General features: G+C 38.8%; 1 protein-coding gene across 2 annotated transcripts; it reads left to right on the forward strand.

The window, feature by feature from the left end:
• Positions 1-7,737: 7,737 nt before the first annotated feature.
• Positions 7,738-15,751, forward strand: LOC103711866 (receptor-like serine/threonine-protein kinase ALE2). 2 transcript variants are annotated; one of them, XM_008798174.4, is made up of 8 exons: positions 7,738-8,241; positions 10,445-10,555; positions 10,637-10,726; positions 10,929-11,300; positions 11,382-11,654; positions 12,870-13,259; positions 13,906-14,146; positions 14,880-15,751. In XM_008798174.4, exons 1-8 carry the CDS (start codon positions 8,178-8,180, stop codon positions 15,583-15,585), a joined length of 2,247 nt encoding a protein of 748 aa, XP_008796396.1. In that variant the 5' UTR covers positions 7,738-8,177; the 3' UTR covers positions 15,586-15,751. The 2 variants fall into 2 exon arrangements, with proteins under 2 accessions (XP_008796396.1, XP_038970902.1); XM_039114974.1 differs by having other exon boundaries at positions 11,061-11,300.
• Positions 15,752-16,563: the final 812 nt, after the last annotated feature.

The following is a 16,563-nucleotide window of genomic DNA, read 5'->3' on the forward strand; positions in this document are numbered from 1 at the left end:
CTACAGAATAATATGTTGCTTTAAGAGACAGAAGTCTCGCGGGCCCGCGTTGGACTCTGTTGTTGGAGTTTGTAACCCAATTGGGAGCATTAAGATGGTTTGAACGCTTGGTTCGGGTCTGGGTTTTTGGTGGTGTGGTGCGCCCGTTCGAAGTTGAGTAGCGACATGCGTGGTTCGAGTGGAAGGTTTGAGCCGCGCATCTCGTGAAGCGGAGGAAAACGCCAGGCTAGTTTTACAAAACAGCGAAAACGTCTGTCTCTCTCAACCGGTGAAAGTTTAACGGACCACCGCACCATGATACCCACAATGGCTCAGTGGCATACCAATAGCGCACCGCCACTTTTTTTTTTTTTGTCTTTATATTTCTAAGCCTCTGCAAAATAATATATATTTAATTTAATTCAAAGTAATTTTAAAATGGCACACTTGTAGGATAACCATTCCAACGGGAACAAAATATTTATATTCCAATATTTAGTGAATTTATAACTGATTATCAGTTATTACATCCTAGGTATAAAAGAATTGCTAACCAAGTTGCGATATTCATCCAGCATGGTTTCAAGCTTAACCTGGACATTTTAGTTTTTTTTGTCTTCATATTTCTAAGCCCCTCATGCATGCTTATATTTCTATTTTCTTTGCAAGATAATATATATTTAATTTAAAGTAATTTTAAAAAATATAGCCAAGCTAAAAAATGGCACACTTGTAGGATAACTATTCCAACAGGAACAAAATATTTCTATTCCAACATTTAGTGAATTTATATCTGATTATCAGTTATTATATCCTAGGTATAAGAAAATTGCTAACCAAGTTGCAATATTTAATTTAAAGTGATTTTAAAAAATATAGCCGAGCCAAAAAATGGCACACCTGTAGGATAACTATTCCAACAGGAGCAAAATATTTCTATTCCAACATTTAGTGAATTTATATCTGCTTATCAATTATTATATCCTAGGTATAAAAGAATTGCTAACCAAGTTGCAATATTCATCCAGCATTGTTTCAAGCCAGGACATTTTGGTGTTTTCTTTATTTTTATATTTCTAAGCCCCTCATGTATATTTATATTTCTATTTTCTCCGCAAGATAATATTTATTTAATTTAAAGTAATTTTAAAAAATATAGCCAAGCCAAAAAATGGCACTCTGTAGGATAACTATTCCACCAGAAACAAAATATTTCTATTCTAACATTTAGTGAATTTATATCTGATTATCAGTTATTATATTGTAGGTATAAAAAAATTGCTAACTAAGTTGCAATATTCATCCGGCATAGTTTCAAGCCAGATCTGGACGTTTTTGTTTTGGTCAACGTCATGTTTAATCCTGGCTCAGACGGATTAGTCTTTGGTTTAAATAGTTTTCATGGGCCGGACCAAAGCTCACCCAATCCAGTCAGCCAACGAGTTAAGCCTGGGTCTAAAATTATGACCCAAAGGGTAAGCAAGTTGGGTCTGGCCCAGTCTTCACCCTACCCATTTGCAGACATAGGCAATCAGCAGTCTCTATATATAATGCGTCATTTGCTAGCGTGACGTCTAATTATAAATTTAACAAGGACATAGTTGCAATCAGCAGTCTCTATATCCTAGTTATTCCAAGCTCCTCTTTCACACCTTGTCCTGAGGAAAATTTGCACGCAAGGACCTCTTATTCTGAATTATCTATAACATATGCTTAATAAGATTTTCATACACAAAAAAAAAGAAAAATATACAAACAACACAAACTAAATATATTTTTTTTCACATGCATACCATACACAATTATATGTTGTAACATATTCTCTAGCAAGCATTTTGTTGGAGAAAGAAGTTTTCCATGGCCCCTTTGTGCATGGGCCTATCATGATTATAAATGGAATAGAATCATGAGAGATGATTCACAAAGTCTAGAGAATTAAAGTTACAGAGAGCATTAATACATTGGCAGCCACTTATGCACAGGAATCTTTACATTGGTATGCTCACAGAATGAATGGCAACCCACATTATGAACCACATAAGCTAGTTATGCAAATGGCTTGTCACATGTTGCCAAATAAATGTGTAGATGTACATTTTAAGTGGTCAATAATGGGTATAAGAGTCCTAAATTCCCTCAGGGCATAGTTTTTTGACAAAAGGAAAGAAAGGAACTTTGCATATCATCAATTATGGAATTGACATACTATAAGACAATTTTAATTAGATCACATCAAGGCAATTGATTCTAAAAGTACTTATGAATTTCACAATCTCATCAACATGAGGAAATATCCTGAGTTTTGCTATTTTACTATACTTTTCCCAATGCAAATTGATAAATGTGCTCCTTTTTTGTTATGAGTATTTGCTTCTTAAGATAAACAACTAAGTTTTACATTCTATAGGGGATTAAACGTAAAACTAAATGTAAACTTTGAACCATATCCCAGAAAGCCATTCGCCGTGTCTAGTTCAAACTTCCTATATTGATTCACCATTGCGAATTTTGTAACATATAGGAAACTTTAAAGGTAGAATTATTTTGAATCAGTCCCTACACTCGGGCTGCCAAGAATTGCTGGAAGTCAAACACGACACTCATGGGTGAAAATCTTGTTACGTTTGAACTAATTTCTACTTTTGTTTAGAAAAAAAAAAAAGGTTTTGAACTAGTTTTTTTTGTATATTTTATATTATATAGGGGGTTACGAGTAAATTTACCTACCCTCTACGGCTCACGGGCGTACCATCAGCAGACGGCCACCTTTTTTTTTTGTTTCCCCTTCTCTTCCGTACGCTTGAGATTGATGGAATTAGGCTTCATGTACCTCAAAAATAATATCCATTTCTATTCTTATTTTTTCTGAAAGATTATATATATTTAATTTAAAATAAGTTCAAAAAATATAGCCAAGCAAAAAAAATGGTACTCACTTATGGAATAACTATTCCACCAAAAACAAAATGTTCAATTTATATCTGATTATCAGTTATTATATTCTTAGATATAAAAGAATTGCTAACCAAATTGCAAGATTCATATATTTTTTTATTTTTCAAGAAAAGGCCGCTCCTCATCCATCCTGCGCCAGCCACCGGCGCTGCCTGCCAGAGCACCGACCACCTCCGTCCGCTTCCCCATTGATGACCGGGATTTTCCAATGGCCTCTCCTCGCCCTTATCAGCTCCAACTCCATAGAAACCCCGGCCTCGTCTCCCCTAGCACGGTGTATTTGTTGGATTCTGCTCTTAGGATCGGCCTCGACGTGTTCAATCGGTTTGTGAGCTACGGAGCAGATACCGAAAAAGATGCGTAGAAAGTAATTATAAATCTTAATTGGTGATATTGATGGCCATCGAGAATTCCCTTCTTGCTTACACTGGTGCCTGGGGACAGTTGACACCTGACAGGGTCGAATGGGGAAAGCCTGTGTAACATTTGCTGTTCGTGCAAGTATATATAAATGCAAATTAACTTAGTTTATGTTCTTAGAACTTCAATCTATGGTGGAAATGGTTGATAGAAACTGCTTTAGAACCTTTAGGATATATGTTGGCAGTCTAATACAAGATTGTGAAGAACTCTCTCTCTCTCTCTCTCTCTGCCCTGCCTTGAACAGTTTGAGGGATTAGGTCGAGAGCTTGGGGCCACGTAGTCGCACATGCACAAGGCTGGCTGGGGAGAACTGAAGTTGCACGTGTGCATGCAAGTGAGCTCAAGCGGGTTTCTTTTTCTTTTTCTTTTTTTTTTTTTTTGCTAAAACAAAAATATCATACATAACGTGTATAGATACAACCAAAAAAATCAAAATGCAAAATATCCCAGAGTGCACTAGGGATCTCCGCCAAGAGACTGACGATCGTTCTTTCCAGAAGATCTCCTTTTGGGCTAGAGCGGACCGGTTTCACGGAATTTCAGCTTTCCGGAAAAGAAGGAGAGGAGAAAGAGAGGAATTTTGGTTCAATAAAGAGCCGGATACCGTTTCTGGCAAAGGCATTTGAAAAGATAAGAGGTGAAGCGCAGAGAGAAAGCCCTCGTCCCTCTGTTAGGTAAGTCGGGGGTATAGATTCTCCACTTTTATTCACATACTTATAAGTCGATAAAGTCAGTTTTTAAGAAGTTGTTTTATTGTGCAATCTCCCTTTAGTCAATAATTCTAATAGTTGAAAAAGGGATTTATGGATAAGATTCCAAGGTGAAAGAGGTGTACAACACTCGACTTCCTCAAGATTGGTCATCAGAAGGTAGCTCTTCAGGAAAAGCAGATGCGGGAGTGCTTCTCTGATTGCTCAAGACATCTCTTTTCAACCGAGATCTCGACGGTGAATTCATAAATCAAAACTTTAGAAAGCTTCCATATGTTTTATAGGCTTTCTCATATTCAGTCGGAAGAGTTTAGGTAAGACTTTCAAAGTCACTCTCGACGGAAGAATCGAGTCTATTCAGGAAGAATCGCAGCAATTCTCCAATCCTAACGAAGTCATTCCTCCGGAATCCAATGAACAACAACAATTACTTAGGATCAGCTACCATCGAAGATTCTTGCTACCGCTTGGATTGCTGCTGACACTGGTGTTCTCCTATCTGTGTGCTTGATCCGGTGATCATTCCTGCCCAGAAGAAGATCCCTCTCATATATCTGAGTCAGCGCACGCGAACCGAGACCCCGCACATCCAACTGAGCTCCATCAAATTCCGTAAACTTGGCCCTGAGATCTTTTATGAAAGTATACCTGAGACTTCCAGCTTAGCTAAGGGTTTAGTGAGTCTTCGAAGCTTAAAGGTGGAGTCTTTTAGATCCACCTCTCTCACCCATAGGTGGTCTCCCGAATAGTTGGCAATAAATGAAGCCACCCAGTCCACAGCCCTATTGGCCTCTCTGAAGATATGCTTCGCTTGGATCACTAGCCCATTCTGGCCTATAGCCCTAATATCTCGCAGCAGCAGGTAGTAATAGCTGACCCCCCTAAAACCTGCTGGATCCATTCAATAACTGTCGCAAAGTTACCCTCCAAAAGAACCTCTCTTTCTGCAATGCACGCCGTACATAGCACAAGCCAGCCCATGTCGCTCTCAACTCCACCCCTAGCATAGAAGTGTCAAACAAGTGACAGTCCCCAGCCGCGATCATCCAGGAATCCGGAGCCTTAATAACAAAGCCCGCGCCTCCCCTCCTACCGCTTTGTAGGATACATCCATCAAAGTTGACCTTGAAAAAATTCGGAGGTGGAGGCTTTCATGTAAAAAACATCAAATAGAGCGCTCCACGAGCAAATGAGGAGCTTCAGATATCCTGAGCTATCAGAGGTCTATCCAACCGGAGTACCTCAGAGGCCTCCACCGCCAACAGCCACGTCTGCTCCACCACAACTCCGATTGAGGGGCACCTTTCTCCAAATATCCATGCGTTTTTCGCTAGCAGGTTTGTCCCTTCATCATCGTGTTGTGGGTCTAGTTTTTTGTTTGTTTTTGTTCATTCAATCTTGCCATGTCAAATCTGGAAACTACTCTCCTGTTGCATCCTTCGCTCATGAGCAAATTAATGCCTTAGTACCTGAGTGAGCAGAAACAAACATTAATGATCACCGTCTTTTTTTAATCCACTGGGCCACATCAAAAGTAGAAAATGGCGGCCAAGTAGTCTCAATCTTGATTTTGAGGATCATGTTAATAGATGCACGGTGTACAAATTAAATGTGCAATTCATACTAATGCATTCCAAATCATCTCAGCATAAAGATTCAAATTACTAATCTAATAGTATAGTGGAATGAATAATAAAAATATCAAATAATGGCTCTTGCTTAAATACAAGAAGATGATGGTTTATCTGCCGCATAGTTTGTGAAACCCTCGTACTCTAACAATGCCAGGTTAATTTTCGAAGCCTTCGACGCTACATGTAAAAGCATCTTATGCCACAGCTCTACATATTAAGAGTGTCCCAAATTTCTCCTTCCTATCTTATATTTATTTTTTATTTTTTCTCCTAATTTTTGACCTGGATAGACTTTTTAATTGCTTATCGATCTTCTTCTGCGTTCAACATGCGCATTACGCATGCCGAGTCTTAATAATATGATTATATGGAGAGTTATTTTAATCCACACATACCGAACATGCTTACTAATTTATGTGATGACATAGATTTACGCTCTTGTCCATCCTCTACAATTCTGATCCCAATAGGTTACACTATTTTTCAAATTCAAAAGTCAATTAAGAAAGCTGCAGTGCTAAAACAAACTCTATGCAATGAACTTTGATTTGTCCATTTCAAACGAAGGTACAAGAGGAAGTGAGGGTTTTATCATCAGGAACCCAAACTTTAGGGTGGTGGCAGTAGACGGCTGTCAGTTATTCAACACTTTGGTCTCCGGTGCGGAGTTGAGGGCTATCTGGGTAGACCTTCGACATGCGTGGCAAATGTTATCGGGTAGCTCAATCATCTTGAAGGATGACTTGGCTACGATAATTAGTTAGATCAAGAAAGGTCCGAGAAGTGCTGGCTTGGATCACCCCTTGCTTCGAAATATCTAGGTGATGGTAAGAAATGGAGGCCTTTCAAGCCAAGCATGTATTTAGAGAGACTAATAGGGCTGCAGATTGGATGGCTGCATACGTGGCCAGCCATCTCGAAAGTATCATGTGGGTCGGAGGGGGAGTTGCCTCGAGCACTCCGCGATCTTTTATTTTTTGATTTTATTGAATGTATTTGTATACGTGATGTTTGAAATACCTGGTTTTGCCAAAAGAAAAAAAAAATACCGTATGGTCCTTCCCCTGCTGGTGCGGCAGTTGGCATGCATAAGGAGGCATGTATCTTGAGCCAAGTGCCGGACCATGTGCATCATCTAAGGCCACGGCATATAGGTTAGTTATCGGTCTACCACCAAGAAACAAACTCCATGCAATATACTTTAGTTCTAATTATGTAGAATAATGCTGGGTAAACTGAAAAAAAGAAGAAGAAAAGGATAGATTCAATTCAAGGGACAATTTGAATTTATGCACCCTGTACTTTTTTTAACGGTACACAACAATTTATAAGTTCAATCGATGTCATGCTGATAAAAAATTAATAATACATTAATTGTCCCTTTATTTGTAGCACATTCTATAGCAAGATTATATTGTTATTTAATGTACTACTTTTGTGATGACGAATCATAAAGTGCTAGTTGTTGGAAGTGATGTCAATATGTCATCTATGCTTTATCTAGTTTCAGTTCAACTCGAAAAGGAGGGCCCACATGAGACTCATTTAGGACTTAAAGGCTATTAATGCTTGAAAATATTATGAAAAACAGAAAACTTTTTTTTTATTTTTTATTTTTATTTTTTTTAATACCACGGCAATTCACACATATGGATTCAAGCTCCTACTTTATTTTTTATTCAAGAGCACAAAATATTAACAGACAACTTATTACTAGAGATTCTCTGTCCCACCTCAAAGTTCATACTAATCAAAATTTTCCAAAAATATAAATAAGATGTCTCTAATTGGGAGCACCTAAAGACTTGAATCCCTAAAAGCTCCTTAAGTAGAGAAGCGGAATCCTAAAACAGGAAGGTGAAACTCTGCCGACGTACCATGAGTCCGGGGGAGCACATTAAAAAAAAAAAATCAGAAAAAGGTGCAATTAATTTATTTAAAATCTTCCTTCGGAAAATCCAGATTAAAAAATTTCCAGTGAAACTCGTTTCCCGGAGGATATTATGCTCTGCTTCAGTCCTTCTCTCTCCCTTGTTTGAACTCTAATCACAGAGATTAAAGAGACGAACGGAGAGGGAGACGGCAAAAGAAAACAAAGGAAGGATGCAGCGACGGTGATATAAAGCTCCCCGTTTTCCTCTTTCCCCATTCCCTTTTTTCTCTCTCTTGTTCGCCGTCGCTGTTCTCCTTTCTCTCTCGCTCGCTTGTGCTCATCACATCTCTGAGACCAGAAGAGGGAGAACCGGCTTCCCCTTGAGATGGATCTGGGAATCCTCCTCTCGGGCTAGGGTTTCATCACCGGAGCTCCGCTGCGCGACCGCTTCTCCACCTTCTACTCCGGCTGCGACGGCGGCGGAAGGAGAATGCAGGCAATGTGGCTCGGCAGGAAGGGGAATGGGGGGCTTCTTGAACTTCTCCGGTGATTCTGTGGCAGTCTCCTTGGGGCTCCCTTAGATTCGAGCGAAGGGAGGAGAAGATGCGCGTTCTTGTGATGCTGATGCTTTTGCTCGTTCGGTTTCACTTGGGTTCTCTCGCTTTTGGTACTTTCTTGAAGCCTTTCGTCGATTTGTTTCTTGTTGCTTTGAGAGTTTGATTCTTGATGGGTTTTTTCAAGTAATGTGCTAAAACGCTGATTCTTGGGACTTCTGTGTGGATTCTAATAGATGCTTTTTATCTGTATCATCCACTGGGGTTCTCTCTCCTGGTGATGTCTTTGTTTGATTTATTTCCCTTGCTGTAAAATTTTGATTCTTGACGTGTTGTTTTATTCTAATTATTCAAGCATGTTTCCGGACTATTTTATGTGATTTGTGTGTGTGTGTGTGTGTGGGGGGGGTGGGGGGGGGGGGGGCGGGGCGCCGGCAAACGAGGATTCTGGGGATTGTGAGCTGACTCTGTCCGATACTGCAATGCGGAAATCGGACATATTAGGAGTGGAGGGTGCGTCTGTGAAAGAAGTTCTGTTTTCTGCAAAGAATAGTAGGTTTTTGAGAAGATACCATAATTCTGTGCTTATGGGTGAGGACTTGGTTTGGACTGTGCATGGATTGAACTAAATTGTCTCTCAAATAGATTTTGTTTTTGAAAAACAGTAGCTACTGATGTCTTTTTGGTGAATGTCTTTATTATGTTGGGGGTGGAACTTTTCAAAAACTAATTTTTAGTATTGAGAAGACTATAATGCTTTGAGAGATGGATCAATGAGGTGTTGGATCAGTTAAATACTTCTTGAGACAACAAAACTCCTGCTCTTAAGTGATGTGGTAAAATCATGATATGTTGGTTAAAGACTAGGAGGCTGATCAATCAGGTAATTAAAAGGAGGATATATTTATTCAAGTAATTTTTATTTTTTTAATAAAAATCAGCATTTCTTTTTGTGCCTCTGATTTTCTGCTTTATTTACATTCGCAATCTTTTCAAACAAACTTGTAAGTTTTGGCCATGAATTGCTTTCATATCTTGGCTTTCTGATTGGCATCGGAATTAAAATGTGGATCATCACTTATAGTCATGCTCTATCTCAAATGATACTCATCTGATCATTCAGATACTTCATTTTATAAGACATGATAGCACAAACATTACTTTCCTAGTGCTTAGATAAAACCTCTACTGCAACACTATAGTCTTACTACTGTTCTGCAAAATTTCCTTTAAGTTGCAACGATATGCACCAATAACATTACGTCCAGGAAGCATTTTTCTAAGTTATCTAGCCAGCTCTAGTTCTATTGCATCAATCTGAATCTATATCTCCATTATTTTGCATAATAGATCCTAGATAATTATAATCATAAACATCAAGCCTTATCCCAACTAATTGTGGTTAATAGGTCCTATATAATGAAACGTAGCAATAGATTCTCATATTTGGCTTTATTTCAACTACAATTGCAATTTATGAACTCCTTTTCTTTTTTATTGCTTTTAAAACTCTTATCTTTGAAACCTTTCTTCTGTACATCCAATTTAGCATTTAATATTTTCATTTTTCATCAATCAATGTTGTATCACCTGTAAATAACATATACGATGGTACATTTTTCTCAATGCTACCATTTAAACCATGTATACTTGACATGCAAAGATATGAATGATATGATGATCTTTGACATGAGTCCATTGTGACCAGAATACGACAGCTACACTCATGCTTGTCATTCCTCTAGCATACACGTCAGCAATAATTTCAATATATTGTTTATGCACACCTTTGTTTCTTAAGGCCCATCAAATTACCTTTCTTGATACTTTACCATAAACTTTCTTCAAATCAATAAAGACCATACGTAGATCATACAAATACTAGAACCCCAGCACATTTCAAACTTGTTATTCAGACCAAGGAAGACATCAACTACAACTCCCCTATTTCAGTACAAATACTGCATTAAGGCATAAAATATTCATCCATTGTGGTTGTGTAAGATGCTGACTTGACATTCAGTGTATGTTGAAACTGGTTGAATAGATTGCTTAATCGAACCTGTTTAGGAATGAAGATTGTATTACAGCACACTACATAGGAATGAAGATCTTATTACTGTGCACTAAATATCTTCTGGTTTTATTAAATGTTTCATTTATGGAAACATACTCTCAAGTCTCAATTTCACTTTCTTTCTTCACGCTTGTCAGCAATGATACTGCTCAGTTGTGTTGCATCTTCTGATGTACAAACGCATATGCTTGCATTCATAATTCATGATCATTTTCTAACTTTGTCGAGATACTGTTCAGGAACAAGGACATTAAGTCCAGCTTCAAATCCGTCCAGCCCACCTGAAATGTGGACCATAGCACCCTCACTTTTGGGACCAACGCATGCTCCATTCCATGCAAAATATCATGGTAGTCGATGTATTCATTACTGTAGAGCTTTCTTTCTTTCTTTTGTTCTTTTTTGGAATCTAATCAATTTTTTTCTTGCAGGCCCCATTCGCAGTCCACATGTGTGGAAACATCAGCCAAGAATACCTAATGTGGTTTCACCAAGCTCATTTGTGCCACCTCAAAGCCAAGGTTTGTGATTTTAAATTCATGTGTGTTGATTAAAACGTTACATAATGTGAGATTCTTATGCATTTCATATATATAGTATAACTTGACAATTTATCAGATAAGTGGGAATGCTGCTGCTATTATATTCATGTTCATCAGTTTTTATTTGGTGTCTAATCTTTAACATTCCCATTATTGTTCATTATTTTTTTTTAATCTTCAGAATGTGATGGAATTTCCTGTTCTGAACCACTCACTTCCACACCAATTGGGTCTCCATGTGGTTGTGTATTTCCTATACGAGTAGTTCTTGATCTAAGAATAGCTCCATATCTATTATTTACGCATATAGCAGAACTCGAAGTTGAGGTTGCAGCTGGCACATTTTTGAAACAAAGCCAGGTGAAAATCATGGCCGCCCTTGGTAGTAGCCAGGATCAGCAAAAAACCAGAGTTACTATATACTTGGTGCCTCTTGGGGAGAATTTTGACCATATGACCGCTCTATTAATTTATGAGAGGTTTTGGCAGAAGAAGGTGCCAATAAACATGCCCATTTTTGGCAATTATGAAGTGATTGATGTCAACTATCCAGGTAATATCACACCTCATTTCTTTCTGTCTGCTGCCAACCATATGCATCTTTTGTAATTCGTGTGTGCAAACACCATCACAGGATTTCCCTCCTCTCCACCATTTGTGGTTGGTGGATCCACAGGGTTCGGCCTTGGTGACACCGGACGTCATCAACATCCTTTTACAGCAGATGTTCCCACTGGGGGGACACAAAAATTGAGTGCTGGAATCATCGCTGTGATTGTTGTTGCATCTGTAACAATTGTCTTGGGATGCTTTATAACAATCCTTTTTTACTGCAAAGTGATCAAACTCAGTAAACCAGTTCCTGCTGAGGGCCCTACAAATTCCCTGTCAGTCGCTAAAAGATCTGGTAAGATAATTTTTAGGCTTACTTGACTTCCATTAACATTATGGTTGTTTTCACTGTTAGATACCCTTGCTTCATGAAAATACAATGCTACCATTGGATACTTTTTAAACAAGCTTGGAAGACATGCTCATGTTATTATAACTAGGTTTGGTGAAAAAAAGTAGATTGTGCCGTTACTTGAATATTATGTTTGCAGATTTGGCATCATATTGACATCTGGTATATGACTAGGATAGCACTTACAACCTGAAAAGTTTGTATGGGAAAATATGGCTGGGGCCCGGGGCTTGGGGCCTGATCGGGATGTATGTGGTTTAGTTACACACACACACACAAAATCAATGTAGACAATGATTCCTTTTCTTTTCCTCACCCTCTCTCTCTTGTGGGGTGGTGGGAAGGAAGAAAACATGTTTGATGTTATCACCTAGGTTCAAAATGCAATTTTTGCCAATGCTCATTGTATTTCATTATGAATTGCACCCACAAGGACAATAACCCATGTACGTATGACAATGCACCTGGAGTCTAGTTCTTAGAAATTTCCTAAAACAGCTTGCTACCTCTAGGTGAAAACAGCTTATTCCAGTTATTACAGGAGCTTTATATCTAACTAGATAAATGAAACTGCCTTCTTCCAGCTTTATGGTAAGCGGCTATCAAGTTGGGTTTCAGCAAAGAGCACCCAAAAAAAAGGGAATAAATCCAGTTAGTTAAATCAGTTTCCATATAGATTTCTGTTGATGTAATTATGATATCTGAGCCTAATTATTACAGGTAATCAAGCGCTTTTGAGAGCTTAGATTTTTTCATGTGCACAATTTCATATGTTCACAATTTTGCCAACTTGTGTAATCAGTGGCTGGTTTCCTGCAAATAAATTGACGAGTCTCACAGAGGCAGAATTTCAAGAAAATCAATGCTAATATATAATTTACAATGATAGGTTTCTGGTCTCCCAACGGCCAACTGGCCAATTGGACTAACACAATTTTGTTTTTTGATTGTTGTGGAATTACATCAGCCCTAAATAGGAGTGCTTGGAGAATATGGACCTGTAAGGCCGATCTCCATACTGGAATTGCGTCTGCTTTAGTTCTCATTGCTTGTCTGAACCACAACATTTTTTTGTCATGTACTTACATATGTTATGGTTCATATGTTTGATATTATTATAATAACCTTTTGATGCATTGTCTTTCTTTTATGATGCAGGTATCAAGTTCATGACATCAAACAGCTTGGCAGGCTCGTCGTCGGTGTTATGTGTTTCCAGAAGGGCTAATCACACACCATCAGTGAAGACATTTTCACTGGTGGAACTTGAGAAGGCCACATATGAGTTCAGCTCTAAGAGAATTCTAGGTGAAGGTGGGTTTGGACGTGTTTACCATGGGATCATGGAGGACGGAAGTGAGGTTGCTATTAAGTTGCTTACAAGGGGGGACCAAAATGGTGACTGTGAGTTCATTGCAGAAGTAGAGATGCTTAGCAGACTGTATCACCGTAATCTTGTCAAACTGATTGGCATATGCATTGAAGGGAACAGACGATGTCTGGTTTATGAGCTTGTTCGCAATGGAAGTGTTGAGTCCCATCTGCATGGTACATTTCTGAGATTGTTGCTTTTCATTACGTAGTCATGGCATTTTCATGCATCCCTCAGTTCTGAAAAAGGTTTCACTTTTAGCAATATGAGTACATTCTTGGTTTTTTGTGTCTCATTAGATCTTGAATTGGTTCCAACAAATGTCTCATGCTGGATCTCGTACAGTTCTCTGTTGAAAGAACTGTGATAGCTATCATCAACATTTTTTTATTACCCTTTTTTACAAATTCAGCTGCCTGATTTGTGTAATCTGTTGTTACTTGTGTAAATTCATATGACACACTTGAGATATTCTTTATGGATGTTTGTTGATCATTGATTATGCTAATTGTATTTGAAACAAACTATTTACAAACTGTTTTGTAATCCACAACTCTCACTAGTCAGTCGTTTATAGATAAAATTAAACATTATTATCTAATTGAAATTACTTTTTTGCTGCTGATCTGACGGATGCTCCCCCTTCCTTTCTTGTCAATCTTTTGCTTGTTTTGGTGTACACTATCAGATGCATATAACAAGTTTTATATTAAAAAATTATTTTCTTGAAATTTTCATCATGTGTCAGCAGATATTCCATGCACTAATCAAATTATTCCCAAATAACAATCCACTGATAGTGGGTGGGCACTGATGTTTCAGGTGCAGATAGGAAGAAAGGACCTTTAGACTGGGATGCTCGGATAAAAATTGCCCTTGGTGCAGCTAGAGGCCTGGCATACCTACATGAAGATTCCAACCCCTGTGTTATACATCGTGATTTTAAGGCCAGTAATATATTATTGGAGGAAGATTACACCCCTAAGGTCACAGATTTTGGTCTGGCAAGGGAAGCATCAGAAGGAGGGAATCATATTTCTACTCGAGTTGTGGGAACTTTTGGGTATGGATTACTTTTCATTTCTACCATTATGTGCCAAATAATTTGCTTATAAAGTAACATGAAATTGCCAAGGACCTGGGCCCATACATACCTTGATTGCAATTCCAGCAATAGATGATGTGTTATGTACTGCACCTTAGTTTGATTTGTCTTTATGTGTTTGTTATGCTTTTGGGTGAAAATCCTAGTCACTATAACAGTTACCACAATGTATGCTTTTACATACTTCTAAATTTAGGGATCTGCAATGACTAGTAAAGTGGACTTTATCTCATAATGCTAATTGGGTGCATGACATTGACATGGCTCAAGTTATGGTGAGTGGCTTGTGATGAACTGCATGTCTTAATAGACTTGTGAAATCAATTCAATGCATAATCATCATTTCTCTATTGTTGTTTTTCCAATCAACATCAAATGGATCTGACAGTGATTAAAGTAGACAGATTGAATATTACTTGTTGCTCCTATGGCCATAACATCATTTGTCTATTGTTGTTTTTCCAATCAACATCAAATGCATCTTTCTTGTCATCTTGACCCACATGTTATGGCCATGCACAGCAGATGTCATGAAGGCTTATTAGACATGCATACACTAGCAAATAACCCTTTAACATTTTTCGCACTTTTCATCGTGGTGTTAATCTTGGTTAAAATATCAATCGGTGTCGATGCAGTTATGACTATTAATTATCATGAATGCCGATATATTCTAATCTGTGAATCGCAGGTATGTTGCTCCAGAGTATGCAATGACAGGGCATCTGACCGTAAAGAGTGATGTCTACAGCTACGGCATTGTTTTATTGGAGCTTTTATCAGGCCGGGAGCCTGTATATGTTTCCGAGTCTCAGATGCCAGTGAGCCTAGTGACATGGGCACGCCCCCTGCTGACCAGCAGGGAAGGTCTGGAGCAATTAATAGATCCTTCCTTGCATGGAAACTCCAACTTCAATGATGTGGCCAGTGTTGCAGCCATAGCTTCAAAGTGTATACGTATAGAGCCATCTCAGAGGCCATTCATGGGAGAAGTTGTGCAGGCACTGAAACTAGTATACAAAGGAATGGATGAGACCTGCGAAGATTCTCAGAGTCAGAGAGGGTCATCCTCTTGTCGAGACTATGGCTACATGGGAGATGTTGGCCCTGAGTACAGCTGGTGGAGAAATGGGTGCTCGCCGAACCTGGCTTATGATTATGGGCATACCTCTCCTTTCATGACCATGGAGTGTAGTTTGGATTCCATGGATGAAAAGCAGAGGCCCCATTCTACATCTTCTTTGACGGTGGAATACATGTCCGGGCACAATAGGTCGGGTCCTCTAAGAACCAAGAGGAAGAGGACTTCATTATACGGATTGAGAGGGAGCACGAGCGAAGTTGGGCATCTTTCATGGCATCTCGGTATTGACGGGCACTATGTTTCTAGCTTGTGAAAGGAGATTCTGTTTATCTAATTCAATTTTTTTTTCTTTTTTTTCCTTAAGATGTACAGTCGTAAAGTTCTTGTGGCTGATGCTGTGCTTCATCTTTATGGTTGGTTTTTCTATGGGCTACCAATGTGTTAATGAAGGGGTTAACCTATGGCTTCTAATTTCGGAATCATGATTCATTTCTCATGCATCTGATGCGTAATCTGGAACGTGTTACAGTTGCCTTCTGTAGGCCAGGATCTAGACATTTGGTCTAGTGATATTTCTCGATTGTTTCCCCTTGGCAGCAATGCAACTAAAAGTTGCATAAATGACCTTCGTATGGATCCATATAATTTTACTAACATAGAGAGCGAAATGACCAAGTAAAACAACGTATTAGCGAAGAGGGACTCGGACCATCGAGGTGGTAGCACGGTGGGAACGGGGCTTTGATTCCACCGGAGTGGTCCAGGTTCTAAACGTGCGGGCGTCGATTAAATATGGAGATCGGATGTCCCCCGCTTAGTTTGCCTGTCGCTATTTGGTCTGTCGGTTGCTTAGGTGATGCTGGTGTGACGTACTCACCCGTGGAGCTTTCTATGGATGGGAAGGGTATAAGTAAAACTTGTATTCTTCAGTAGGAAGGGGGTCCAGTGGAGGTTGTTATGTGGATGAGGTTCTCACCCCCTTCTTCTCTTTTTGTTAGCAAAAAAGAAAAGACTCGGAATTAGCGAACAATCTATTGATAAAAATGTGATCTTTATTTTAACATTAGGATAGTCGTGAAATAAAATATGAATCATTGTCGCCTGCCTCCAAGATAAATTGTGGTGAACGGAGTTGAAAAGGGTATATAGTAGTCCACTGAGATACGGAGTCGAAAAGTCAAACATAAAACAACTGAGGTGTGGAGTTGAAGGGTGAAGGATAAGGCTTATCCTCCAACGACCAAGAAAACAAAACGATTACGGAAATTTGGAAAAAAAATTTCATTATCAT

The sequence above is a fragment of the Phoenix dactylifera genome, chromosome 17, assembly GCF_009389715.1.
Source record: "Phoenix dactylifera cultivar Barhee BC4 chromosome 17, palm_55x_up_171113_PBpolish2nd_filt_p, whole genome shotgun sequence".
NCBI lineage: Eukaryota > Viridiplantae > Streptophyta > Magnoliopsida > Arecales > Arecaceae > Phoenix > Phoenix dactylifera.